We start from the raw sequence: 27,817 nt of genomic DNA, 5'->3' as shown, positions 1-27,817 counted from the left end.
TCACAGAGATAATTATCTAGAAGCCCGGCTCTAGTTTTGGGTGCTACACTTAAAGACTAGATTGCGTCCTAAGGAGAATAATTAGGATGTGGAAGTTCAGAGATCCAGGAGAAAAGAGTAAGAGCCGAGGGAACCACGGAGAAAACTTGCCAACGCTTTTGAACATGAAACTATAATTATGGATGAGGAAACAGTTTGAATTTGCATCATTCTCAGTAGGAGAACTCAGACCAACAAGTGAAGGCAGAACTTTCTAATATTTAAAAGGGTACTACAATAAAATTGGTTGCATTGAACCATATTGAGGTTGTTGTCACTGGATGTGTTCAAAGGTGGTTCATCTTTGCCCAGGGATGTGGTAGAAAGAACTCTTGCACTGAGAGGAACACTAGACAAGCTGCTATCTAAGTTCCTTCTAAATGCAAGGTTCTAGGCTTCTGTATGACACTTCTGTATGCGTCTATATACATTTGTCTTTACAAAATCTAATAAAATAAGTCTTCTGCAACCTCATCATGATCATCGCCCCACCAGTATCCCAACTTAGTCTTGATCTGCAAGGATGTGAGCAAAGAAAGGTGCTACCAGGAGAATGTTAAGAAATTAATTCCTTCACCCCTCCCCTCTTATTTGGGCACACGTGTTTAAATGGATTAGCTTTGCTCTAATAATAAAGAATAAATCAGATATCACTTTTTGGCATTTTCACATAACAAAATGCTTTCTGAGTTGAATAAAGAAAAAATGGGATTAAAAAGAGAAAAAATCAGTGTCATATGTAAGGAAATAATTTAGATGTAGAGCTTCTTATATATAACTCTTATGTTTTATCTTGAGACAATAGGTATGTTGCTAATAATTTTCAAACCTCATATATATAAAAAATTCTCACTAATACGTTGTAGATAGCTTTGTTAGTAAAATTATTAATAATTTATCTGGTATGAGAAGAACAAATATAACATTTAAATAATTATGTTTAATATTCATGAAAAAGTGTCACAAACAGAGGCAGAGTATCTTTAACAGCCCACACATCAGTTCACATGAATCTGAATGGCATTTGGCCTAATACCTGCTTCATATGGAAAATACTACCAATATCCAGAAGCTCAGGTGCTAAGCAGCATCCTGTCCCCATCAGACAATTTGGACACTGATGTTTGAGGACAGACATAGAATGATACTCCACCTTTGATCCTTTCATGATTTATTGATCCAGCCCTATCTTAATACTTTTCATTCTCTCCCTCTCTTTCCACCTATACACCCTAAATATAAGCTTTCTCTAAAGTTTCTCCCCAAATAATATTAGCAAAGGATTATTTAGATACACCATGTTCCAGGTACTATGAGTTTTTGTACTTCATCCCATTTAATTTTCAAAATACCTAATGTTGTAGGTATTTTATTATTTTATCTACAAATTTTTTTAAAAAGAATTTATTTATTCATTTGAGAGAAAGCACAAGTGGAGGGGAGAGGCAGTGGGAGAGGGAGAAGTAGACTCCCTGCTGAGCAGGAAGCCTGATGTGGGGCTCAATCCTGGGACCCAGAGATCATGACCTGAGCCAAAGTTAGATGTTTAATATCTAGGCCACACAGGCACCCTACTACTTTCATCTTAAAGAGGGTAAATAACTTGACCAACACTCATACCAGCATAAAAAAGAACTTATTCCAGCTACCTGCTTCCACTTTACTCTGCTACTCTTATTTTCCAGGAGGAGCTCCCAAAATGTGAAACTTAAGATCCCATAGGATACAATGTAAATCTTGGCAAGAGACCAGATATGAATAAGAGAAAGATGGTGGAGTAAAAGAAAACTGAGCTTTTGAGTGTCAGCGACTGGGGAAATTGTGGGGCCACTAATCAAAACCAGAGAACTGAATTAAGTAACTAATAATGAGGAATCATTCTATGGTGTGGTGTGGGTACGTGTGGGGATGTTTGTGTGTGTGTGTGTATGTGCGCGCGCACGCGCGTGCATTTAACCTTGAAGTAAAATATATGCCAAAAATTAAAGACTGGAGCTACAGATAGACTTGAAGACTGGAAAAAGAGAAAGATAATAATGGATGTGATAAAGAGAGAGCAGGAAATGCAATGGAACTTCTATTTGGTGAAATTAGAAAGCATTGGGGAAGTTGATTATGTGGATTGCAATAGAAAACCAAAAAGATATTAATAAGAATAGTAGATAATGGCCCTAGATAATGCTGATAATGCTGATAATACAACTTTTTTGGAGACTTCTTTGCTGTGACTGAGATTTTCTCCAAAAATGCCCTGGGTTGTACTGGAATAAAAGAGACAAACAGATGAAGGGGGTTGCATAGGACTGGGAATGGAGCTTAAGAGAGCTTTTCCAGCAGGTGGTGCTAGACGAGGTATTCTCATATTCCTGAAAGCAGAAAGGTAGGGAAACAAGTGAAACCAAAATTGTGACTATAAACTGAGAGAAGCGGAAAAAGGGAAAGGACAAACAATACATTGATGGTCGAGCAAGTTTAATAGGGGGACAAGGGGAGAGGCTCAAGGGCAGAAAATCATGGCCACAGCAAGACATTTCTAAGTTCAAGATCTTGAATGTGGAGCAGTTTTAAGTGATGAAGTAATTCAGGTTGTGAGTGTGCTGCTAAAGAGTAAAATTGAAAGGGTTAAGAACTCTGCAGCCTTGATTTTAAAGGGTCCGATCTCTAGAGTTACATGCAGTCAAATTTGAATCCTGTTATGCCACTTGTGATCTGGAGGTATTTAAACAGTTTCTTAACTTCTCTAAGCCTTACTTTTCTTCAGGTGCAAAATTTGGGGTGGAGATATGATAGTAGTATTTTACAATGTACTATATACATAGTACAATAGTACTATGATCATTCTATTTTACAGTGTAAAAGCAAAAAAGCTGGCAAAAAGCTTGGAAGAGTATATCATTCTAGTTAGCTTTTACTGTTATTCTCATTATTGTCGATAATAAGAACTACCCTCAGATATTCAGGAAAACAGGACAAAGAAACAATCACACAAGAAAATATTACTTAAATTCTAAGAACCTGACTTAAGGCCTAAATTTCAGACAACACCTTTGGTGCCTGGGTGGCTCAGTGGGTTAAAGCCTCTGCCTTCAGCTCAGGTCATGATCCCAGGGTCCTGGGATCCAGCCCTGCATCGGACTCTCTGCTCAGCAGGGAGCCTGCTTCCCTCTCTCTCTCTCTGCCTGCCTCTCTGCCTACTTGTGATCTCTGTCTGTCAAATAAATAAATAAATAAATCTTTAAAAAAAAATTTCAGACATCTCCATCCCTGTGTTTTCTGAAATAGAGTGAACGGCCAGGAACAACTACTACATGAATTTGAAGAAGGAGGCTTGAAAATTAAACATTTATTATGCTTATTTTGAATAAGATCCAAGACAATAGGGGTAGATTTGAATGTTCAGGAGATTCTCATCCATCTAGACCTCTGATGAAGTTGCTAATAATGATCAAGGAAATGACCACAAAAGAATAAAGATGACTTCCGAAAGAGAAAAAGAAGAAGAAGGAGGAGGAAGAGGAAAGGGGGGGGGGGAGGAGGAGGTTAAGGAGGAGAGATAAAGATCTAAATTCATCAATTCCATAATTAAATATTGAAATATCAAAATGAGCTATGATTATACTTACTTGTGATGAAGTGGGTCACATTACTAAATAAAAGCTTTAAAGACAACCAAGAAGTGGAGTACACTCCAGTAGGCACCATCTCCGAAGTAATCCTTTTAATGAAAATTTTGACAACTAGGGATAAATTCTCAGGAAGCTCTGATATTATAAAGATTATATACATGTATAATGGGAAGGTCTATAACTTTCATTAGATTTTCAAAGAAGAATATGACCCCAACATTTAAAAACCACTTCTTGGGTCACTTGGGTGGTTCATTAAGAAGAATATGACCCCAACATTTAAAAACCACTTCTTGGGTCACTTGGGTGGTTCATTCAGTTAAATACCTGCCTTCAGCTCAAGTCATGGTCTTGGGGTCCTGGGATTGAGCCTTGCATCAGGCTCTCTGCTCAGTGGGGAGTCGGCCTCTCCCTCTCCTTCTGTGTGTGCTCTCTCTCTCTCTCTCTCTCTCCTCTCTCTCTGTCTCAAATAAATAAATAAAATCTTAAAAAGAAAACACTTCTCATATGTATATGGTAAATATTTTCAAGAGGTTTAAAATATAATGGTCTCAAAGCCTATCAAAATATTTAACTTTACATTGATTACATTGATTGTTTATAACACTAGTTACTATTTCACATCATAACACATTCCCATAAAGAAACCAAATTTACCCAACCTTCCCCACTAGTTCCCACCATCTTTGTAACCCTCTTAAATAGAGTAAATACTAGGGATTTGTCTGGTTCAAAGAATTAGTGTGAAACACAAAGCATGGAGTTTATTCTAGTCATCTACTCAAAAAATTTTTGTTTAGTGTGGCAGACACCAACTACCTACTTGATTTCCATGCTTTCTTCTTTTTCCTCTTAAAAAAAAAAAAAAGATCTGATCTTTTTCAACATATCAATGTGTCCCTCTGGAAGATCACAGTACCCAGCCTACTTTGCAACAAAAGATGAACCATAAAATGCAAATGGAAATTGGGTGAGATTTCAGGAAGAATTCTTCAGAAGGGAGCTCCTTTAGATAGGATGCACTTCTCTTTTCTTTCCATACCCTTCCTGCCTGGAATGCAGGTATGATGTCAAGAGTTTCAGCAACTACCTTAAACCTTTGAGACACCTCAAAGATAGACAACATGTGCTAAGAATGGCAATACCATAAAACAGAAAATGGTCCCAGGTAAAATCATGAACTTTATGCCCTATCTAAAACATCTTCCCTTATGTTTTTCATGTGAGAAAAAAAACATCATAAAATTCCCAACTTTTAAGTCTTCAGAGTTTGTGGCTTTTTTGTTTTGTTTTGTTTAGGGATTATTTTGTGTGTATAAAGGAATCACTTCATTCAAAAAAGAATGTGATTCACAACTACCATAGATATCCGGCCTGAAAATTCCACTTTCCTTTGTTACATGCCTAAGAGTGGACCAATTTCTGATCCACTTTGATAAACAATGACTTTTTATGGATTGTCTGCATGATATTGGACACTAGGCAAAAATGAACTAATATCTCTGAGAGGCAGGAAATAAATTAGGTGAAGGGGGAATCCAAGCAGAACCTGGTGGACACCCTGTGTTGAGGAAATAAACCTAAAAACACAGGAGACTAAGACAGCTAGAGTTTACAGGACAAAGTACGAGAGAGTAAAGAGCTTCATGGAGACCTCTAGAGATAGGCAGAGAGCCCAGATTCTGTTCAGCAGAGTACAGATCAGCACATGCATGAAAGAAAACTATTGATGTCCAGCAAAAGAACCTAAAAAGATTAAAAGGGACAGTACCTAGAGATATGGCTGAGAAGAATGCCTGTTTCCATCAGCCAGACTGGAAAACCTTATAATTAATGGGACTTTAGATAAAGATCCCACAATATTATGCCTCCATACTGAAGAATAATTAGCTTTGGACTAAACTATTCTGGCTCTGTCTAGAAAACCTTAAAAACAAAACCTTAAATAGCAGATTTTTCCAACTAACTTAACTGCATCCCAGCAAAAAGTTTAAGAATATCTATAGGAATACAAAATTATTCCAACAAGGACTACTTTAACCCACCCAGGTCACATTCATAATATGCAAAATCCAATAAAAGATTACCAGGCAATCAAAGAAGTAGAAAATACAACTCACAATGAGGAGAAAAATCAATCCACTGAAACCAACTCAGAACTGACATAGATATTAGAATTGTCAGACAAGAAGATTAAAACAAGCTATTATACTGATATCCCATATGTTTAAAAAAAAGCTAGAAGAAATATTGAATGTGCTAAGTAGAGACATGGAATATATATTTTTAAAAAGTAGATGTCTAAAGATAAAATTACAATGTTTGAGATTTAAAAAATATCTGGATAGGATTAACAAAAGATTAGATATTTTATAAGAAAAGATTAGGGATCTAGGAGACATAGCAAGAGAAATAATCCAAGAAGAAATGAAGTGAACTTTGGAACAACTTCAAGCAGCCTAATATGTATGTAAGTAATGTGTCTGAAAAGAAGAGAAGGGGGGGAACCCTAAATCTTATTTGAAAAAATAATGGCTAAAAGTTTTCCAAATTTGATTTTTTAAAAAGAAAAAAAATCCAAGAATCTCAATGAACCCTGGGCAAAAGAAACATGAAAAAAAACTATACCAAAATATATCATAATCAGGTTTCTCAAATCCAATGATGAAAAAAAATCTGTTTTTTAAGATAGTATTTATTTATTTGTCAGAGAGAGAGCACAAGCTGGGGGGAGCAGCAGGCAGTGGGAGAAGCAGGCTTCCCACTGAGCAAGGAGCCTGATGTGGGTCAGGATCCCAGGACCCTGGGATCATGATCTGAGTGAAAGGCGGACCCTTAACTGACTGAGTCACACAGACATCCCAAAAAGAAGAATCTTGAAAGCACCAATGTAAGAAGATACACATACAGGGAACAAAGGTAAGGATGACAGCATATAATTTATCAGAATTATGCAAACAGGAAGACAAAGCAATGTCTCTTAAGTACTGAAAGGAAAGAAAAAAAAAGTTTTAACCTAGAATTCTATACCCAGCAAAAATATCTTGTAAAATCAAAGGTGAGATAAAAACTTTTCAGACATAAATATGCTAAAAGAATTCATCTACAGTAGACCCACACGAAAACAGTAACATATAAGAAGTCCTTCACATAAAGGGAAAATTATGTCAAATGATTTAATGCTCTACACCAAGCAATAAAGAGAATAAGAAATTGAAATTGCAGAAGGTAGAGCACTTCCAAACTCACTTGATGAGGTCATCATTACCCTGACACCAAAACCAGAGTTTTTCTATTCTAAAGGAATAGAAAACTATATTGACAGAAAGATCAATGATCACCAGGGGACGTAGGTTGGAGGCAGAGATTGCCAAATGACATGAGGAATATTGGGGAGTTATAGAAATGCTCTGATCTCAAACGTGTTGATACATTTATGAGTGTACATATCTGCTAAAACCCATCAAATTATAAGTTAAATGGATACAGTTTATTATATTTAAAATGTACCTCAATATTCTGGTTAAAACAAAACAAAATAAATGAAAACAGCCTATCTGGCAGATACTATGGTTTGGCTCACTTCGTAACCAATCCAGTCACCTTCTAGAATGTCTTCCTATACTGTAGAGGCCAGAAAGCTAAAAACCACATTTTCCATTTTCCCTCATTGTTTACATATGTGACTGATTCAGTAACCACAGATACACTCACTCAAGGCTTTACTTAGGAACAGAATTAAGTAGAAAAAGGGGCCAGAGAACAAATCATCTGTCTTGCCAGAGAGAACCAAAGATAGCATTTCTAGAGAGCCAGCCACTTTCTGATTGTGGCAGACATTCCTTAGAGGCCATTTCTGCAGAGAAGTTCTGCAAGTTTTCTCTAAAAACATGCCTAGAGTCTGTATTTCTCATGTATAAACTACATGTACTCAATAACAATTCCTTCATTCTTAAGCTGAAAAAAAGAAAAAGAAAAAAAGAAAGAAAAACCCAGAACTTTCCATGGATACGGAATTATAAATCAGTCACAGCTCAACATCAGCTAGTTTAAAACACCTGTCTAGATCCACAGTCCTTCCATTCCTCTCTGTTACCAGAGTCTCCACTCTGATTCATTCCATGTTTTATAGCTCAGTTCCAATGTAGGTTTCATGGATTTGTACTATAAAGTTTTATGGTTGGTCTAGAATTAAGATAGTACTTCTAACCTATTTCCTACTAGAATTTCCAAGATCATCTTTGTCCGAACAATTGAAATGCAATCTTTTTGTGTAAAGATCTCCCAATGCCAAAGCAACAGGACAATGGCTTTAAGCAAGCTTCAAGTTGAACTTGCTTCTCTTTAACCCTCTCAGCCTCCAACTCTTTGACTGACCCATCCTCTCCTGATGGAGCATCTCAGGGCAGAGGAGCTTTGTTTTCTAAAGTAATTTCGTTCCCTTGACTATTTCTCTGCTTTCATCTTTACATAGAAGTTTGGCTGGGATCCAAAGTTGTCAGGGAAAAAAAGCTCAGCATTTTTGTCAATTCTTCTGCTCTCGCCCATTGAACTCTGTGATCTTCCTCTCAGTGAAGATAAGTGAATCCCCTTGGTGCCACCCATCCCTGGCTCTGGTGGCAATGATGGCAGAGAAATAGGGAGCTACAAAATGGTCTCATGCTCTCCCCATCCCATCTCACTACCTCCATGGGCTTATTTCTGTCCCTATCTACCTCAGTCTCTGGCCCTCTCTAGTTCTTTCTCTCCCTCCTTAAAAAAAAAAAAAGGTTGTATTGCACAGATGATTCATACATCTCAATTTTTCTCACTCATCTAAATTTAAACTAAATCAAGTGGTTTCATGTGACTGTTTAAAATATCACAGATGTTAAGGAAATTACCAACATCAGCTTCTTTTCCTCCCTAAAAATTATGTTTCACCATGTGCCAAAACCCAGCAGAGGGCATCCTTCCATTTCAGATGAATGAATACTGCAGGGAGAAGGCTCTATGATTCCAGCAATGTCTTCCATTTACAAATGTGCCCTGGAATTTAAAATCAAGACACTTTTGTGGTAGGAGGAGAAACTGTTGTAGAAGTTGTTTTCTGGAGTGCTTACCTCCATTTCAAATTATAGATTTTGAATAATTATCCATTTATAAGAAAAAAGAAAGAGGAAAACAAAATCTCTGTCTCTGGTCTATTTCCAGATTTGGGGCATTAGCTTTAAATGGCAGAATCAACAAGGTAACTAACACCTGTGTGATCTTTCCTTCTCTAGACCACTGCACCCTGTTTCTTTTGTCCATTGCCTCTGCCTCTAGGCATCAAATGCAAAGAAAAATAGCATCATTGCCTGTTAGATTGCCTTAGAAGAAGGAAGAAGGTAAGTATGGTCAAAAGCAGGATGTCAGGTAAGGCCAACCATATTACACCTGTGTAAGGAGGCAGTCACCCACTAAATTTAACTGGGCAGTTGCACAGAAATTAAAATTCTACAATGGAAAGTATCTTACATCATCAGAAGAATTTTGCCAGTTAAAATCACTTTTATCAGTGATTTTCTCCCTGGGGTGTAAGTTTAGCAGATTCTTTGCTGGTAGAAGAATGTCATAGGGAGAGGAGGAAAGAATTTGAGAGAAAAGTATAGCAACATTCATACACCCATTCAACATACATTTCTGAGCACTTTGTGACAAACCATGTCCTAGGTATAAGACCATATCCGCAAACAAAGTATCAAAGATTCCTTTCTTGTGTTTGCTTCAGTAGCACATATGCTAAAATTAGAACAATACAGAGATTAGCATAGCCCCTGCTCAAGGATGACACACAAATCTGTGAAATGTTCCAATTAAAAAGAAAGAGAGAGATCCCCTTCTTTGAGGTAATGTGCAAAAAAGCAGGGGTTTAGAGAGTCAGACCTAATTTTGAGTCCTGGTCCTGTCACTTGACCAACTATGTGACTTGGAGCAAAATAATTAAAGTTTTCTTTAGCAAAACAAGGATAGTTAGATTGTTACCATTGATTTATAACTAAGTAACAAAAGATTGTTACTATTTATTAAAAACCTACTTTGTTCCAAGCACAGGAATTGAGTACTTCTATATATTATATATGGTCATATCCTCACAATTAGTCTGTGAGAAAAGTTCTATCACCATGCTCCTTTTACAAATGAGAAAACCGAGACACAAAGAGAGTTATAAATTACCCAGAATCACATAAAGTATCAGAGCAGGAATTTGAAACAAAACCATCTTGCCTCTCAACGAGTAGAGCAGAGAAGTGTTCTCTAAGGCTGTCCTGGGGATTAGATGAGATGAATGTATAAAGCTGAGAACACAGTATAGTAACATTATTACTACTATTATTATTAATTTATCATTACTATCACTGCCATTGTTGCGGCTTTCTGGGACCTTAAGGGTACATGTGGAAATATAACAAAAGAGGCTCAATGCTTCAAATCTAAATTCCTCCTCTTCAAAATGTAGTCTGTGTCCCACTCAAGTTAAAAGTAAAATTGCAGAAGGCATAGCTAGTGAATCATGGCTTCTCCCCATTTATCTTTCCATCAGACGACAGGCTGCCTCTAACAGGGATGTCTCTAGCCAGGATATCAGAAGAACAGTTTCCCTGTAACAAAACATGAGCATTTCCTGCTCTGGATTTTTTTCTAACCATCTCTGAAAGCTGAAGGCTAAGACCAAATGCAAAACAAAGCCAAGCTCCAAATATCCATCTGCCATTTGAAGGCAGCTCTTTGTTCTCTGATAAGTGATCTGGGGGAGTCAGTCCCACCCCCTCAACCTCTGGCGTCCCTTGGCTCTTTGTTCTTACCCTTTCTAAAGTGCTTCTCCAGAGCCCTCTTTTGGGCTTCTTAGTGATGGAGCCTGTTCATAGATCAGTGGGGTTTAATTATGCTAACAGTATTATTCAAAAAGAAACGAGGCAGTCTAGTTTCCTTGATGCTCAGGAGTTTGCTCTGTTCTGCTACAGCAAGCCTAAACTTGGGTCTCACACTGCCACATTACCAAAATCCAGAATAATTTTAAACAACAAACAAATAAAATTCTGGTTCCGGGCCTCATTTCTTACTGATTTTGTTTTGGGACTGCCATCTTAGTTTCATTAGGTAGGAAACTGACTGTTTGATAATGGGGTGTAAGAGAATTCATAAATGTGTATCTTATAAATATTCCCTTTTTCTCATGTGCACTAAAAAATAGTTTGTATCTCACACGCTAAGCTTCATAATGCAAAACTCAAGTCAACTGAACAAGTGAAAAATGTGTTCCTATTAAAAAAGGCAATTTCATGCTGATTTTATCTCACCATGCTTCTGTAGGGATGAACACTGTTAGCAACACATCATTTGGGATAGAAATAAGTGCTTGAATCCCTTTGGTCTGAGCTCCAAAAAAATAGCAAAAGTTCTAGGAGTTACGTTGCAAGTTACCTTGTCATAGGCTTACAGATTTCTAACAACCCTGGCTGGGTTCAATAAAAAAAGAAGATTTTCCTCAGCGGAGTACTTACCCCAAGATAATGGCCATCGATGAATACGACAGGGAGGGAAGGGGCTTCTGAAACACGTCGGCATCGCTCATCTAACTCTTTTCCATAGTCACCATTCAGAGCTATGTTTTTCTCTTCAAATTTTACTCGATGGTTTTGGAAGATCTTTCTAACCAGTTCACATCTTTCAAAGGTTGTCCGTACCACACGAAGGCAAGTGGTATAAATCACTACGCGGTCAAATTCTAGGTCAGTTGATGGTTGCTGAAGGAAGAACATGGTAGCGTAAATATTTTCAATGACTTTCTTCTATCTTATTAAGACAATTAACATTTTGACACATAGAAGAAACTTGTCTTCTATATTAAAGGCATGCAATAAAAGCTGAAGTGTCATATTTGTCTATCCTAAGACATGTTTTTATGTTAGAAAATCTGTACTTGAGAAAGGGAAAACAATCAACATAATTTAAATGACATAATTTACTTGACAGTGTTTTTTCTGTTCTCAATGGCATATCAAATAACGGCATATCTTAAAACCAATGATGTCTCACATGGCATGCCATGTGGTAAAATAAGGAATGGTTGAATTATCTTTCTCATGTTCCCTAGACAGGGTTCAGTTACCAGATTGGCCTCTTAAACCCAAGTGAAATACGTAACAGAACAGTCAGGTTAGCTTTTAACCGTTTAAAAATCCTTCGCCTTATCCTTGGGCCACCATCTTCTGGGAATAAGAAGATGCATATCTTCTTTCAGCAGCACAGCATATGTGCCTGCACTCTGTCGAGTGACAGGGCTCTGGCACGCAGTGAGAAGGCACTCCAAAGATTGGATGACTCAGAGGGAGTGCAGAGAAACCAACACCCTAGTGGGCAGTGGGTCAGAGCCAGGCATGGAACAGAAACAATGAAACGGGTACACTGCAACAGAGGCAAACAGCTCTCAAAACCAAGGAGAAGATTCCCTACGTGCAAATCTTGCTTTCTACATTTCCTGCTACATCAGAAATCAGTGACTAAGTTCCTGGGATGATCAGCCCAGCACTGCTAGGCCCTGACAACATTAGGAAAAAGCCTCTTCTTCTTTACCACAGTCTTCCTTGAAGGAGACTAAAGGGAATACAACTGAACCTTGAGTCCAACGGATATGTGGGTTTTCATGGGGCTACAGTTTTTGCAACACAACCACACAACTTAGAAACCTCTCTGAAGTCAAAATTTTGACTGGAAACCACTCTAGATAGCTAAATACTAGAATCAGAAGGAAGGATACTAAGCTTCACCACTCTGTAGTCAAAGAAATCAGCCCATCACATGCAAATATGAAGAGTCCTGAGAAGGTCTTAAATCATAAAGATGGCAATGCAATGGTCTCCACCTCACCAAGGAAGAGGTCATTTTTTTTTTCTTGATAATAAAATTTATTTCTTCCCTCAATAGAGTTCAGAAGCTAAGCTGAAAAACCAGAGACCTGGAGGGGTCAAACAAGTCATCAACGTTGGGCCAGGCCAGGAGTAAAAGAGGTATCAGTGAGATGTAGAAAGTCAGCTGGAAGAGAAAAATGTTACTCAGCTTCCCACAAGATTCAGGCTGGCAGGCATGTTACTCAATATTGTCAGATATGATTATTTTATTTCAGTTTTTTATTTTACTTTTTTAAGACATAATTATTCTACATATAAGCTTGAAATCTGGATTTTTATGGAAAACTTTCTGCTTTCTAAATGGCAGCACCTCATTAAAAATGTATTGAGACCATGTGAACCAATATATTTGAAGGCCGAATTTGGTCTGGACACCATGAGTTAACACCAGGGTGGAGAAAGCATCAGATACAAGGGGACTCTGCCACTGGCCATCTGTGTATTTGGGGGAAGAGAGTGAACTAGTAAGCCTCAATTTTGTCATCTTTAAAAAGTGATCTACCTAACAAGTTTGCAGAGGAGGCTAATTAATGAGACTATGAAAACAACCAGTGTAGGGCTTGACGTACTACTGTGCTCAGCTACCTAGTTTAAAAGATTATACTCCACAATGGGGAAGTTTCAAACTTAAAAACACACACACAGAAAAAAACAAATCAGTGTAATTAATAACAAGAAAGTGGGGGTTGTTACCATGCTCTAGATTAAAAAGCATTGATCTTTGTTCAGGGTGTCTGGGTGGCTCAGTCAGTTAAGGATCTGCCTTCAGTTGGGTCATGATCTTCGAGTCCTGGGATTGAGAGATGCATTGAGCTTCCTGCTCAGTGGGGAGTCTGCTTCTCCCTCTCCCTCTGCCTCTTCTCCCACTCATGCTCTCTCTCTCTCTCTCTCTCTCTCTCTGTCTCAAATAAATAAATAAAATCTTAAATTTAAAAAAAAAAAAAAGCATTGATCTTCAGAGAAAGTAACCAAATACCCAAACCTATGCTCATCTTCAGGTTCATGGTTATAGGTAAGTAGAGAATCAACAAACTCATGACAAATACTGCAGGTTTTGGAAGTGCACTCTAGTTCTCTTTTCTCTGATGCTATTATGTGAGTAAGTATGCATTGTCCCTCTGGTTGCAAGGCCACTATAACTGCATTTGGTTCTACCAAAATGTTCCACTTCTTCCAATAACTACACTTACTTTTGAAATAGTTGATAAGACATAAATTTCCCCCATGAAGAGAGGTGGGAAAGTTTAAGATCAGACCAATCTGCTGCCACATTAACCAACTCCTATGGGATTATCTCTGCTCATACAACAAATGCTAGGTAACACTTTGCTGTGTGTCTCTAAGAGATATACATTTAAAAAACAGTAACAAGATGGACCCCTATCAGGTAGCCATGTTGGATGCTGTTTAATACAAAGGGCAACAAAAATATCTCTTTCCCTCCTGTTAAGGATGAGCTTTGCCTGGAGTCAGTGAATTTCCAAGATTGCTGGATATTAGAATAAACCGGGAAGGTTTTATTTTAGAGGGTTTTAAGCTGGGGAGTTTTTAAAAATTCCCCATACCCAGGCCAAGTACATAACAATTAAACCAGAATCACCAGGGAGTGAAATCTCAGAATTGTTATATATATTTTTTAAGCTCCTAAGGTGATTTCAGTCTACAACCAAATTCTAGAGCTAGTCACATATGAGTTGGAAATGCAGAATGACAAGCTTCACCCTAGATCTACTGAATAAGAATCTGTATTTTTAACAAGTTCTCTGGGGAATTTGGATGCACATTACATTTTAAGACACCCTACTGTAATCACATTGACAGCTTGACTTAAAGAGAAACTGGGATTATGTCCCTTTAAAATAACTGCTAGTCATTTATTCAGTTACTAGAATCATTTATTTGCTATACATGGTGACAGGTAGTAGATATATAATTGTGAGCAAACAATATCATTTGCTTACAACCTGAAGCTCATAGTTTTGTTTTGTTTTGTTTTGTTTTAAGTTACATAAATAAATATAGATTCACAAACTGTTAAGTACTGGGAAAGAAATATACAAGTTGTTAGGAGAGACTACTGAAGGTGTACACTTTTCTTGTTTCAGAGGTTGAGAAAGTGTTTTCTGGTAAATGAGCTCTGCTTTAAAGGACAGGAAGGAGTTAGAGATATTAGGTAAGAAAGCATGGGGAGGAATATTATAGGTAAGTGCAAAGATCTTGAGATGGGAGGCAGATGGCATGTTTGAGACTGGTTGAAAGGCTTTTGCCAAAACACAGAGAAAGAGAACTACAGTAGTACTAAATGAATCTGGACAGGTATGCAGGATAGATAACATGTTGTACTTTTATAACCTCTTTAAAGATCCATGGACTTTAACCTCAGAGTAATGGGAAATTCCTGAAGGTTTTTAAGGAGGAAGGGAGAAATTTACATTAAAAAAAAAAAGTAAGTGAAATATGACCAGTGTAGATAGTTCCACAGAATGTGCACTGCACAAGCCTCAGGGGTGTGATTATTAGCATAGTCTAAATAAATTATTCCCTCAGGGTTGTGTAGCCCACAACTTGAGCAATCATATTCAGTCCTATTCCCAACTCCGTTAGTCTGAGAACTGACATTCAACACAGGATAAAATCAAGGTAGAAAATTTGGTTATCTATTAGAATAAGCTATTATGTAAAATGGTCAAAAGAAGATCTTATTGAACAATTTTTTGGTTTGATTTGGAAGTAGATCTTCCTAGAGGTTGTAGGTTGAATGATTTCTTAAGGTCTTTTCCAGTTTTATAATATGAATTTAAATGATATTGTCTTTGGGAAAAAAAAAAAAAATCCTCTCCTACATTTGTTTCATTCTCTTCCCCTCAACAGATTTGTCAAAGCATCTGGCCAGAAATCTAAAAATAGCCACTCAATGGTTAGCTGTCCTTCTTCTCCCTGCCTAGGGTTACCATGGGAATAACATAATGAAAGATGGATGCTTCTGAGATAGTGCTGAGAAGCCATTGGGATTTGCAGCCTGCTTGTTTTGAGAGAACCGACCTAGATAATAATAAAGGTAGGCCATTTCTTCCTTTCCGTTGATTAAAAAGATGAATCTTAGGAGTGGCCTGAAGCCTCACAAGAGCTTGCAGCCAAAGTAGATGTGTTGGCAAGGGATGGAAATTGCTGAGAACAAGACAAAGAGGTTACCAAATAGCCAATGTCTGTCCTCAGCCTGCAACTGTCCTGCAAGTGCCACTGTGAAATGGTCATACCTCGTCATCTTGGGGCAATTCTGGAATCCCTACACTCACAGGAACTGCCACTGAATTCAGTCCAAGAATCAGTCCCCACTGCTCCTTGACAAAGGATCAGCTTGGAGCAGACCCAACTCCTAAGGCTGGAGAAATCCAATGGGTTATTTCCACTTGACCCTTTGCCTGTCCAGCCTGGCACTGGTTTGAAAAGGTGTCCTGATATAGGGGCCTCCAGACACCTCCAGAAATGCAGTTCTTAAACAAAAATAAAAAATAAAATGGGAAGTTACACTCCAAAATTACTAGAATTAGTACAGCAATTCAGTAATGTGGCAGGATACAAAATCAGTGCACAGAAATCAGTTGCTTTTCTATACATTAACAATGTAACTATAGAAAGAGAAATTAAGAAATTTATTTCATTCACAAAAGCAACAAAAAGCATAAGATACCTAGGAATAAACCTAACTAAAAAGGTAAAGGATCTATATTCTAGAAACTATAAAACACTTATGAAAGAAACTGAGGAAGACACAAAAAGATGGAAAAATATTCCATATTTATGGATTGGAAGAAGAAACATTGTTAAAATATCTATCCCCCCCCCCAGAGCAATTTACTTGTTCAATGCCATCCCTGTTAAAATACCATTGACATTTTTTGAAGAGCTAGAACAAAAAATCCTGAAATCTTTATGGAACCAGAGAAGATCCTTTAAGACTGCAGAAAGGATGAAAGAGAAAAACAAAGCTGAAATCTTTTTGGAACCAGAGAAGATCCCTAAAAACTGCAGGAAGGATGAAAGAGAAAAACAAAGCTGGTGGGATCAAGTTGTCTGACTTTAAGCTATATTACAAAGCTGGGATCACCAAGACAGCACAGCATTGGCACAAAAGCAGACACATAGACCAATGGAAAAGAATAAAGACTCCAGAAATGGACCCTCAACTTTAGGGTCAACTAATCTTTGACAAATCAGGAAAAAATATCTAATGGAAAAAAGACAGTCTCTTCAGTAAGTGGTGGTGGGAAAACAGGACTGGTACATATAGAAGAATGAAATTGGACCATTCTCTTACACCATACACAAAGATAAACTCAAACAGATGAAAGACCTCAATGTGAGACAAGAATCTATTGAAATCCTAGAGAAGAACATAGGCAGTTACCTTTTCGACTTTGGCCACAGCAACTTCTTTCAAGATATATCTCCAAAGGCAAGGGAAACAAAAGCAAAAATGAACTTTTGGGACATCAAGATAAAGGCAGCCAACAGAATGCAGGAAGATATTTGCAAATGTTATTACAGATAAAGGGCTGATATCCAAGATCTATAATGAATTTCTCAAACTCAACATTCAAAAAACTAATAACCCAGTCAAAAAATGGACAGAAGACATGAACAGACACTTCTCAGGAAAAAAAAAAAAAGACATACAAATGGCTAACACATATGAAAAAATGCTCAACATCACTAGCCATCAGGGAAATACAAATCAAACCACAATGAATACCAGTTAGAATAGCAAAAATTAACAAAGCAGGAAACAACAAATGTTGGCAAGGATATGGAGAAAGGGGAACACTCTTATACAGTTAGGTGAGAGTGCAAGTTGGTACAGCCATTCTGGAAAACCTTACAGAAGTTCCTCAAGATGTTAAGAATAGAACTAACCTATGATCCCACAATTATACTACTGATATTTACCTCAAAGATAGAGATGTAGTGAAAAGAAGGGGCACATGCATCTTAATGATCATAACAGCAGTGCCCACAATAGCCAAACTATGAAAGGAGCCAAGATACTCTTCAACAGATGAATGAATAACCAAGATGGAGTACATACACACAATGGAATATTATTTCACCATCGAAAATGATGAATACTCACCATTTGCATCAACATGGATGGAACTGGAGGGTATTATGCTAGGCAAAGTAAGTTAAGCAGAGAAAGACAATTATCATATGGTTTCACTCATATGTGGAATAAGCAATAGCACGGAGGAACATAGAGAAGGGGAGGAAAACCCAAAGGAGGAGAAATTGGAAAGGCAAATGAAACATGAGTCTATGTACCCTGAGAAATAATCTAGGGGTGTCAGAGGGGAGGAGGGTGGGGAAAGGGGTAACAGGATGATGGGTATTGAGGAAGGCACATGCTATGATGGGCACTGGGTATTATGCTTAACAAATGAATCATTAAACACTACTTCAAAAACTAATTATGAACTATACAGTGGCTAACTGAACATAATAAAAAAAATGAAAAGTCACATTTTAAGATGTTCATGGCAGACATAATTCTGGTAACTTTACATTCATTTAATCCCCACAATACCTGACATGTTGTGGCTGCTTTATTCACAGATGGAGAACCTAAGTTCAAGGGGGAATAAGTATCCTAAACAAGATGACAGAGTTAAAAATTAAGCAAATTAGAAACCTGAAACCCCATGTTACACCTTTCCAAAATCCACATGTTTCCACTGAGCCAAGATGAACCACTAAACCGCCCTCTTGTTTTATTACTCCCTCCCCAGAATAAAGCTGTTGCCCAAACACAGATGGCTATAGACCGAAGTCATTGCCTGTGAGATAATGTTTGTGATTTAAAGAGGTTTGCCCCTTCACTAATTTATGCTCCCACATATAATAGAAAGTAACATCACAAGAGGTGCATTTTTTTTTTCAGGCTAAAGACATTCTTTTGAGATGGAGAAGGTGGAGAGATCTTTTCTCCTCTACCTGAAAACAAAGAGGAGGAATGATGAGCTCAGAGCCATATAGCATATCAGAAGGCAAACTGGGACCAGATCCAGACTTCTTGATTATCAGGCAATAGGCCAACCTGGCTCCAGAGTTGCCACCTTAAAGAGCAGGTGCATGCCCGTGGAAGCAGGGCTGTAGACCTTTACAAAGGGCAGGGAATTTTACATCTCTCTCTGTGTCTCTCCCTCTCCATGCTATTCTGTAAACCCCTATAGCTGTACGCATGTTCTCGGATGTACCCCAGGGAAATTCTCTGTGTCCCTTCATAAGACACAGGTTATAAAAATAAATATAATAACGTTAGTTATGACATGACCCTTGTATATCTACATGTAGTGCTTAGAACCTGACATGTTCAATTTTCCTTTATCATGACATAAGGATTATAATTCAAATTTTACAGTTAAGGGAACGAAAGCTTGGAATGAACTTAAGGTGCCCAAATACCACAGGGGAAAAGGGCCAGAACTAAAATTTCAAATCTGGGTCTGCTTCCTAAGTCCTTGCTCTTACCATAAGAAGATGCTTTACATAACCCTCTTAAATACAACCAACCAATGGTTGTTCTAGAACTGTTCTAGAACTGAGTACTGTTCTAGAACTGAGTACTGTTCTAGAACTGAGTGGTGGATTATACCATGGAGGGTCTGTCACAGAGACAGTCCTAGAAATTACCACTGCTCATCCCTATGTCATTCTACTATCTCTGGATAGATGTCACCTCCTCATACAGATCTTCCCTGATCATCTCATTAAAAAATGGGCCTTTTATCTTCATACCCAATTCTTTCTTTTAGAATACCTAGTACTCCTAGACATTATATCGTGTTTGTTTATTGATTTACTTTGGGTTCCCTCCAAATAAAATATAACCCTGACAAAGCAGGAACTTAGTTTGGCTCACTAGAACTAAGAACCCCAAATATGATCCGGTATATAGTAGATGCTTAATAAATAGCTTCTGGCCTCTTTTCCACACATTTAATAAGAACTTGATTTGAATCTGCCTCTTAATAACTGGATAATAATGACTAGTCAATTTCTTTACATTTCAGTTTTCTGATCTGTAATATGAGGATATTAATGCCTCTTTCATGAGGATTTATGGGGACTCGATGATTTAATGAATAGGAAAACACTTGGCATGAAACCTGATGCATAATAATAATAAACACTCAGTAAATGGAACCTTTGGATTTTTACTATCATTATTACTGTAAAATGCTACTAACAACACCAGCAGCAACACTATCACCCCTGTCATTACAACCAACTGCCATGATGACCATCCGGTGACCTGAAGCCTTCTTGAGCACAGCACCCTCCTCCACATTCTTTCTTTTTGCTTAACCATATAATGGTCCTTAGGTACACCCTGGAGGCATACTGTCCTTGATCCAAGCTATGCCTATGACACACAACTGTTCTCAAACAGTTCCCCCAGTGGCTCCCCAGCAGTACTCTCAGGCTGTAGGCTACATAAGCAGGTCTTAACGGGAAAGAAGAGCTATGGAGATCCACTCCTCTTGCAGCAGCCCAAGACCTCTGTCCATAGGTCCCCTTAATAAACTATTTCTTATCAAGCTAGAGTTATGGGCCTTTCTCTTCATTCTCACAGCTTCTTTGGCTGAGGGAGGTCAATTTGCACACAACTTTTTACAGAACACCAAGTCCAAATTCACATATGTCATCAACCTCATAAACTAGAATGGCAAAGTTAAATCTCATAATTACACAGTGATCAAAATATAAATCTCTTTGGGGCACCTGGGTGGCTCAGTTGGTTAAGCATCTGCCTTTGGCTCAGGTCATGATCTCAGGGTCCTAGGATTGAGCCCTGCATAATAATCATATAAATCACAATCAATCGATCTCTTTAATGACTAAAATTACAATTTACATCTGACTGAATGTGCCGTCAATTCTAAGAATGAAAACAACCAAGTGGAGCATATATATATTAGATGCCATAAAAATCTTTCCTTTTCTAAATTTGGGTGTCCCCTGGGTGGCATGAAAGAGATGCATGAGCACAATCTTTGCAGGCAAGGATTTCTGGATAGTGTGTTTTTTGTATTTGTAATGCTCTAAGATCCTATAAATAAATGAATTTCCATTATTACTTCAGAAATTATCTTTTTGTCCAAATCAATTATTGAATTGGCCTAGACATTAATTGAAAAGTCAATGAACCTAATGAATTCTCCATACCAAACAAACAAATAAAAAAGATTTTTCCAAAGAGTTAAATGGAAACAATGTTGATTTTACAGCACATCTGAGTTCATGAAGAGGAAGGTGTCCCATTCCCCTACTATAGAGACCTTAGAAAAGGCCATAGCTCTGCCAGTTTAGCTCTAATCAAACACTGGGAGATTTCACTTGAAAATCTGGATTTCTGTCTGATCTTGAAAAAAACAGAATCTGATAACATTAGTTCTGTTGTCTTCTTGTGCAAAAACAGTAACTGAAGCTTGGTGGCAACTACCCACTTGAGGGGCACATGTCTCTAGAAGCCACATGTAATAACCATTTCCTTACATCTAGACAATTTCTTGCATTAACATTACCTGCAATGCTCCTTTCAATCTGAGTTTGTGATGTTGCATCTAGTCTAAAGAATCTGTACATACATCTTACATGGGGGAAACTGAGACTCCCATTTTACTTACTTGAATCAACTTTTTGGGGGGAAGCAACACATAGTGGAAAGAAAACCCATCTCGAGCCAATGCTTTGGTTAGCTGTATGAACTTAGGGAAATCAGTTTACTTTTCTGGAACTAGGTTTTCTCTTCTCTAATATGGGAATGGCTGTAATCTAGACCACAAAGGAGTTGTAGGAGCATATGTAAAATGCTTCTGAAGGCACACTGTAAATTATAATACTTCAGAAACATAGCAGCTCTCATCATTGCCCAGTCACACAGATGGGAGAAAAGGAACTGGCCTCTACTGGAAACCACCTTCCTACCAGCAAACAAAAGCATCTCCTCTAATAGAAATATTTGGTTTCTATAGATATTGTCACAGATATGATTTACTGGTATTTGTTATTTGGCAAATAACATTCAGATTAACACTGACATCAAGGTAAGTGCCCAAGTCATCATATTCTGAAGCATCCAATCCCGAAGTGATATGCTTACAACAGTAAAAAGCCAGGGAGCAAATGAATTAGGAACATACCACAAATGGAAACATTGAAAAAAATATACTTCCCCTCACATCCTATGAAAAATTCAAGTTACAAAACAAGAAGAAAAGGAACTAAAGTGTTCCAGAATAATAGATAGCCCTGCCTCAACCAATTTTTTCATACCTTTCATCTTTGTACTTTGCAAAAACCCAGTGCTCTTTCTTAAAGATACAGGTGCTTTTTTCCTCCCATTCTGCCAAATATATACATATCATGGATAAAAACCAAACAAGGAAAGATTAAACCCTTCCTCAATTCTCTCCATCCAAGAAAATGCCTGAATAATCAGTCCCTTTTCGTGGGTTTGGATGTGATCAGAACCTACTTTAGAGGTTGAAATACCTGCATCTCCCCTCAGCTTGATGGTTCCGTAAATATCAGGGTGATGAAGGGAAGGGATCTTAGTCTCTGTGGAATTCCCAGAATAGACTGAGAACCAAGTGCAACAAAGGCAGGGAAAACTCAGAAGTCCAGAAAATCGGACCTAGCCTCAGGCAAATCCTTATTCCTACCTTCTCCTTGGGTTTCCACATATAATTCATGTCCCCCAGACTATTCTGCTTGTCATGATTCCAACCTCCTCTAAACATGCTCTTCCCCAGACTCCAAATACTGCATACAGGAGAAGAAACTTCTGGGGATCCCTCTATGGGAAGCTTGGAAGCTGCCACTCAGAGCTGATATGTGTATTTTATGAGCATTGAGTCCTTCAATTCCACAAGGAACATAGGTATGCTCATTATCCTAACTCTTGAGAGGAGGAGGCTGAGGCACAAAGAAGTATGTGACAAGTCTAATGTCAGACAACTAGCTTATGATGGCCCTAGTATTTGACCTGAGTAATTCTTAGAACTCAGATCTTTATATGGTCCTATTGGTCAAGTACTGACTCTGTTTGAATGTTATCTATACCCCATCTCATCTGGTAGAGAACAAGGAATTGGAGGGACAAATACAGGACATATATGAAACTTTAGGATATATCTATAGCTATAGCTATAGCTATGTATTTATCTATATCTATATCTATATGTGCTTCAGCCCTAGGAAACTAATACACTATGTATCTAAAATCCATAGATATATATATACACATATTTACACTATGTATTTAAAATCCATATATACACTATGTATCTAAAATCCATAGATATATATATGAATTTTAGATACATAGTGTATTAGTTTCCTAGGGCTGAGGTACCAAATTCCCATATTCCCAAATTCCCCAAATTCCCAAATTCCCATAAACACAGTGAGTGGCTAAAACAACAAAAATAGCTTTGCTATTCTGAAAGTCAGAAGTCTCAAATGAGACTGGGAATAAATCACGGGATCAACAGGATTATTCTCCTCACTAAGGCTCTAGGGAAAAATCCCTTGGCTTCCTTTACCCAGCTTCTAGAGATCACCTGCATTCCTTGGCTCTTAGTCCCTTCCTCCATCATCAAAGTGTGCTAGAACAGCCTCGGCTTCCATTGCCACATCCCCTTCCTGACTCTGATCTTTGTGCCTACCTCTTATAAGGACCCTTGTGATGACATCAGGCCCAACCAATAATCCAGGATAATCTTCCCATCTCCAGATCTCTAACTCAATCACATTCTCAAAGTCCTTTTTCTGTTAAGGTAACATATTCACAGGTTCTAGGAATTGGGACATAGATGCCTTTGCCGGGGCTGGGGGTGGGGCCACTACATTATTTAGCCTACCATAGATAGACAGATTTTAAGATACTGGATCATGAGTATAGGAATAAAAGGACTGCAAGTTACACAATCTTAAAAGCAGAAGGGAAACTTGGAGATCATCTAATCCAACTTGAACAAAGGTACGACGATGTCAAGAATACACTCGAGCTTCTGGTTATGAGCTCCATCTTCCTCATTGTGTTTATCAGTGTGCCTTATAAACAGGAAACGAGGCAATTCTAGTAAGGTAGGCATGAAACACATTGTTCGTCTAAGACCTTCGACATAATTACTTGTAAGTAGAACATTCTCCAAGTTGCTACTGAATAAATGGAAAGGGTACTAAAAAAGAAGCAAGTGCATTCAAAAAAATTCACCTGATCTTTATCTATCCGGTGTGTTTTCTCTGTCTTTTCTACTGCTTGCTAGAAATATGCTTTGCTTCCTCCAAACAAGCCTTAGAAATTGCTCTGAAAACCAGACACTAAGCATGACCAAATGGGGGGGTACTTTGTGTTACATGAAAAGGAAAACACAAATGAAAATGTTTGAAATTTCTACCTAAAGCCAGAGGTTGAATTTGTCTGTGTTCTCCCCAATAGCATCAAGCTAATTTTTCAGTTCAGCTTCAAAGAGAGCAAACAAATAAGATTTCAAAGGCAAGAAAATGTTGCCTTTCCATTTCTTCTCAAATTTCCCTAAATTAGGTTGCTTTAATAAAAGCAACTAAATTGTAAGGCACACAAAGCCCACAGAAGCAGATATGAAGAATAATGCTCAAAACCTTACAAGTCCTATTTTTTTTTCAAGTATATATACCGTACTATTTGGGATGACCAATGTAATTTTGTAAAGAAAGTTTACTTGATATTGATTGCATATTCAAGTATGAAATGCAGGTGGGTTTGGGTGTGTTTTTTTTTTTTTAAGATTGTTTTTATTTATTTGAGAGAAAGATTGGAGTGAAGGGCAGAGGGAGAAGCAAGCTCCCTGCTCAGCAGGAAGCCCCAGGCGGGACTCAATCCCAGGACCCCAAGATCATGAACTGAGCCAAAGGCAGACACTTAATCAACTGAGCCACCCAGGCCCCTCAGTGCAGGTGTTTTTAAATTATATTAATCACAATATTATTGGAAGAAAGAAAATAATTTCTGGAAATATTCTTCAACAGACACTGCTTGCTTTGATACCAGAGCTCCTAGCTGGAGTTCATTATTTGAATTTTGGAGATTCAGTTATTAGGAAAAAAATATGACCAACTTTTTGAACAAAATAATAAGTCCCGTTAAGTGGAAGATCTTATCATGAACAATTTTGTTAGTGACCTGATCAATACTGGAAACAAGCAAACAAACAAACAAACAAAAACTGATGAATTTTATGTCACAGACATCATGTCAAATGAATGCATTTATTGTCATTACAAACCTCATAACATACAATGCAACAGAGATCATTATTCCATTTTCACCAACAAAGTAAAAAAGTCACAGAGAGATCATAAATTTGCTCAAGGCACATAATCATAAAAATTTTTTCCTGTCGGCATAAGTAATGCCTCCTCTCCTAGATTTTCTCTTGTATGTCAGGCTACTCCCTCTCCATGTTCAGCTAGAGCCCCTCTTCCCTTAAGAACTCCAGTTCCCATGGGCTCTCAGCTTGGTCTACCTCCTTCTCTGTGGATGATCTCATCCAAATCTCCAAGAGCGAACTGAAGAGTAATAAACTCTCAAGGATATAGCCTCAGCTCTGACTTCACTCCAACAGTCCAGATTGGAAATCCAGTTATCTATGGAACATTTCTGCTCAGATATACCTCTACACTTGAATTCAGAGTGCCTGAAGCTAAGCTCACCATTGTCATTATACCTACTGAACCTCTGCTTGAAATCTGGGAACAGTCCTGATTCATCCAGAGCTTTCTCTTATCACTGCCCCCTACACTCTATAATTCAAGCACTCTTTTCAATTCTTTCTTTGTTTCAAACCTGTCTCCTTTCTGTCCCTACTCCTATAGCTTTAACTCAGGTTCCCACAGATTCTCATCTGGATTGCAACAGCCTCTCAACTGGCATCCATGTCCCTAAAGTAGACCCTTTCTATCCATTCTCCAGAGCTCATGTCATCTCTTTGCATAAAATAATAATAAACAATTGCTTCCTACAGCTTTCAGGATAAAAGTCAAATACATAAAGCCCTTTGTGATGTGGCTCTTATTTTGTCCCCTGGCTTTGTTTTCCATAGCACTCATTGCCAGGCACTAACTATTTATTTCACTCATATTTATAAATTCCAACTATGTGCCAAATTTTCCAGACACAGCAAAACATTTTTACCAAAACATGTCATGACTTTTAGTTCCTCTGACTTTCTCTTCTGTCGTCCTTATGCCTAGAATACACTTTCCCCCATTGTTCACTCTTCTTTCTCAACAGACACAACCCACGGCCAGCAACACCTCTCAAGGGTGCCTCTCCCCCTCCTCCCTCCAATGGGATACACGCTGTCCTTCTTTTGCACTCCCAGCATTCACTCTGAGCCACCCCCTACCCCTACCATGAGACTATGAGCTTCCTAAGATTGAACGATTTGTGTTATTTAATTTTGCAGCCTCTACACTTAGAAGAATGTCTGGACCATGATCAGATGTACTAGGCATGTCTCTGTTGAATGGAGAACAATCCAAGATTTAAACCTCTCACCATCAGATCCTAAAGTATATGTACTTCCCAATGTAATACAATAACACAATATAGCATGATAGAAGAAAATCAAGAAAAAAGAAAACTCTCCAAAGTGATGTTTTTAATCCAAAATAAGCAAACCAAAAGAAGCAAAACCACACTATTTTATTATCAGATTGATTGTTACTTAAGGAAATATTTACAGTGAGTATTTTCCTATGTCATTAACAAGCTTCTGATATAATAACATATTTGCTCTTAGCAAAATACTCAAGGTGAAAACGCAGGTGGTTGTTGTTGCTTGGTCATTGCAATAGGTGTATGGAATCCAGGACAGGATAGTTTTATAGTGGTTATCTCTTTTTAAATTGAAACCACTTGCCAGGAGAAAACCTGAAGGCTGAGTGTTGCATAGTAACAAATAGAATGCATTCAAACTAAATCACCAAAGGATGATTTCACTTGTCCTCATTTTATTGTTTTCAATAAAATATAGAAAAGGAAAAGCCCAAAAGACTTGCATTTGTCATTAAAATTAAATAACATAGTTTTATTCAAATTAATGATGATTTTAAAAATACCAACTATGGGGGCGCCTGGGGGGCTCAGTCAGTTAAGCATCTGCCTTTGGCTCAGGTCCTAGGGTTCTGGGATTGAGCCCTACATCATGCTCCCTGCATAGCAGGGAGTCTGCTTCTACCTCTCCCACTGCTGCTCCCCCCTGCTTGTTCTCCCTCTCTCTCTCTCTCTCTGTCAAATAAATAAATAAAATATCTTTTAAAATGCGGACTATGAAGAAGTACTTTAACTGTGTGTGTGTGTGTGTGTGTGTGTGTGTGTGTGTGTGTAAAGCAGTGAAGCATGAAGTAGGATTAAAAAATAGCTAACTACCTTTAAAACAGAATAGAGAGCATCATTATTCTACATTAGTCTCTCCACTAATGCAGAGATGTGGTTAAATGTGGTTAAATGCTTATACGGATGTTAGCCATGCCTGAGGAAAGGCTCGCCTCTTGCCTTTACTGTTCTCCACCATCCGCCTGGCAGCTGCTACTAAAATGGTATCTAAATGTCTATAAGAAAACAACCACCTTCCAAAGAAACACCAAACCTGCATGCCACAGTCATACCTTCAGCCAGGCCTGGGAGAGAGAAACCACCCTTCTCTCTGTTACCCAAGCCATGAGAATGTAAGCATAGAAGGTGCCAGGCGTGGTATTCTCATCACACCCAAATGTAGAGAAAGAAGAGAGGAGGAAAGAAGCAGACGGAGAGAAAGGTTCACAATAGTATATTCATTTTCATTTCCTTCTCCACCCCGGCCATGGCTATGGTTTATTTACATGAGCCAATAAATAAATTCCTCTTCCTGTGTGTGTGTGTGTGTGTGTGTGTGTTTGGTTTTTGTTTGTTTGTTTTGTTGTTTGTTTGTTTTTGCTTTTGTTTTTGTTTTGCTTTAGTCATGTTTGTCATAACTAAACAAAGAAGCTGTTACAGTACCCAGGATTTCACCAGATTCAACGGACTATAGTGATCACATTTTTCTCTCCAGAAATAAACATCTTTCCAAAATAACCATCTTAGATAAAATCAGACTTTTTAGCAGTTTTCACATGTTTGGGACAAAGTCTATT

General features: G+C 38.0%; 1 protein-coding gene and 1 non-coding gene across 2 annotated transcripts in view; one reads left to right on the top strand and one right to left on the bottom strand.

Annotated features, from left to right (window-relative positions):
- GRXCR1 (glutaredoxin and cysteine rich domain containing 1) overlaps positions 1–27,817 on the bottom strand; it is a 189,136-nt gene that overhangs the window by 49,677 nt on the left and 111,642 nt on the right. Inside the window, exon 6 of the mRNA XM_045076953.1 lies at positions 11,192–11,434. Coding sequence (XP_044932888.1) covers positions 11,192–11,434 — 243 coding nt within the window. The remainder of the gene's footprint in view (positions 1–11,191; positions 11,435–27,817) is intronic.
- On the top strand, positions 9,405–9,508 carry LOC123391241. Its single transcript, XR_006605869.1, has one exon. It is a non-coding gene; the product is annotated as a U6 spliceosomal RNA (small nuclear RNA).

The sequence above is a fragment of the Mustela putorius genome, unplaced genomic scaffold (genome assembly GCF_011764305.1).
Source record: "Mustela putorius furo isolate JIRA1106 unplaced genomic scaffold, ASM1176430v1.1 tig00000083_pilon_pilon_pilon, whole genome shotgun sequence".
NCBI classification, from domain to species: Eukaryota; Metazoa; Chordata; class Mammalia; order Carnivora; family Mustelidae; genus Mustela; species Mustela putorius.
This window is presented reverse-complemented; position numbering and strand designations above follow the sequence as displayed.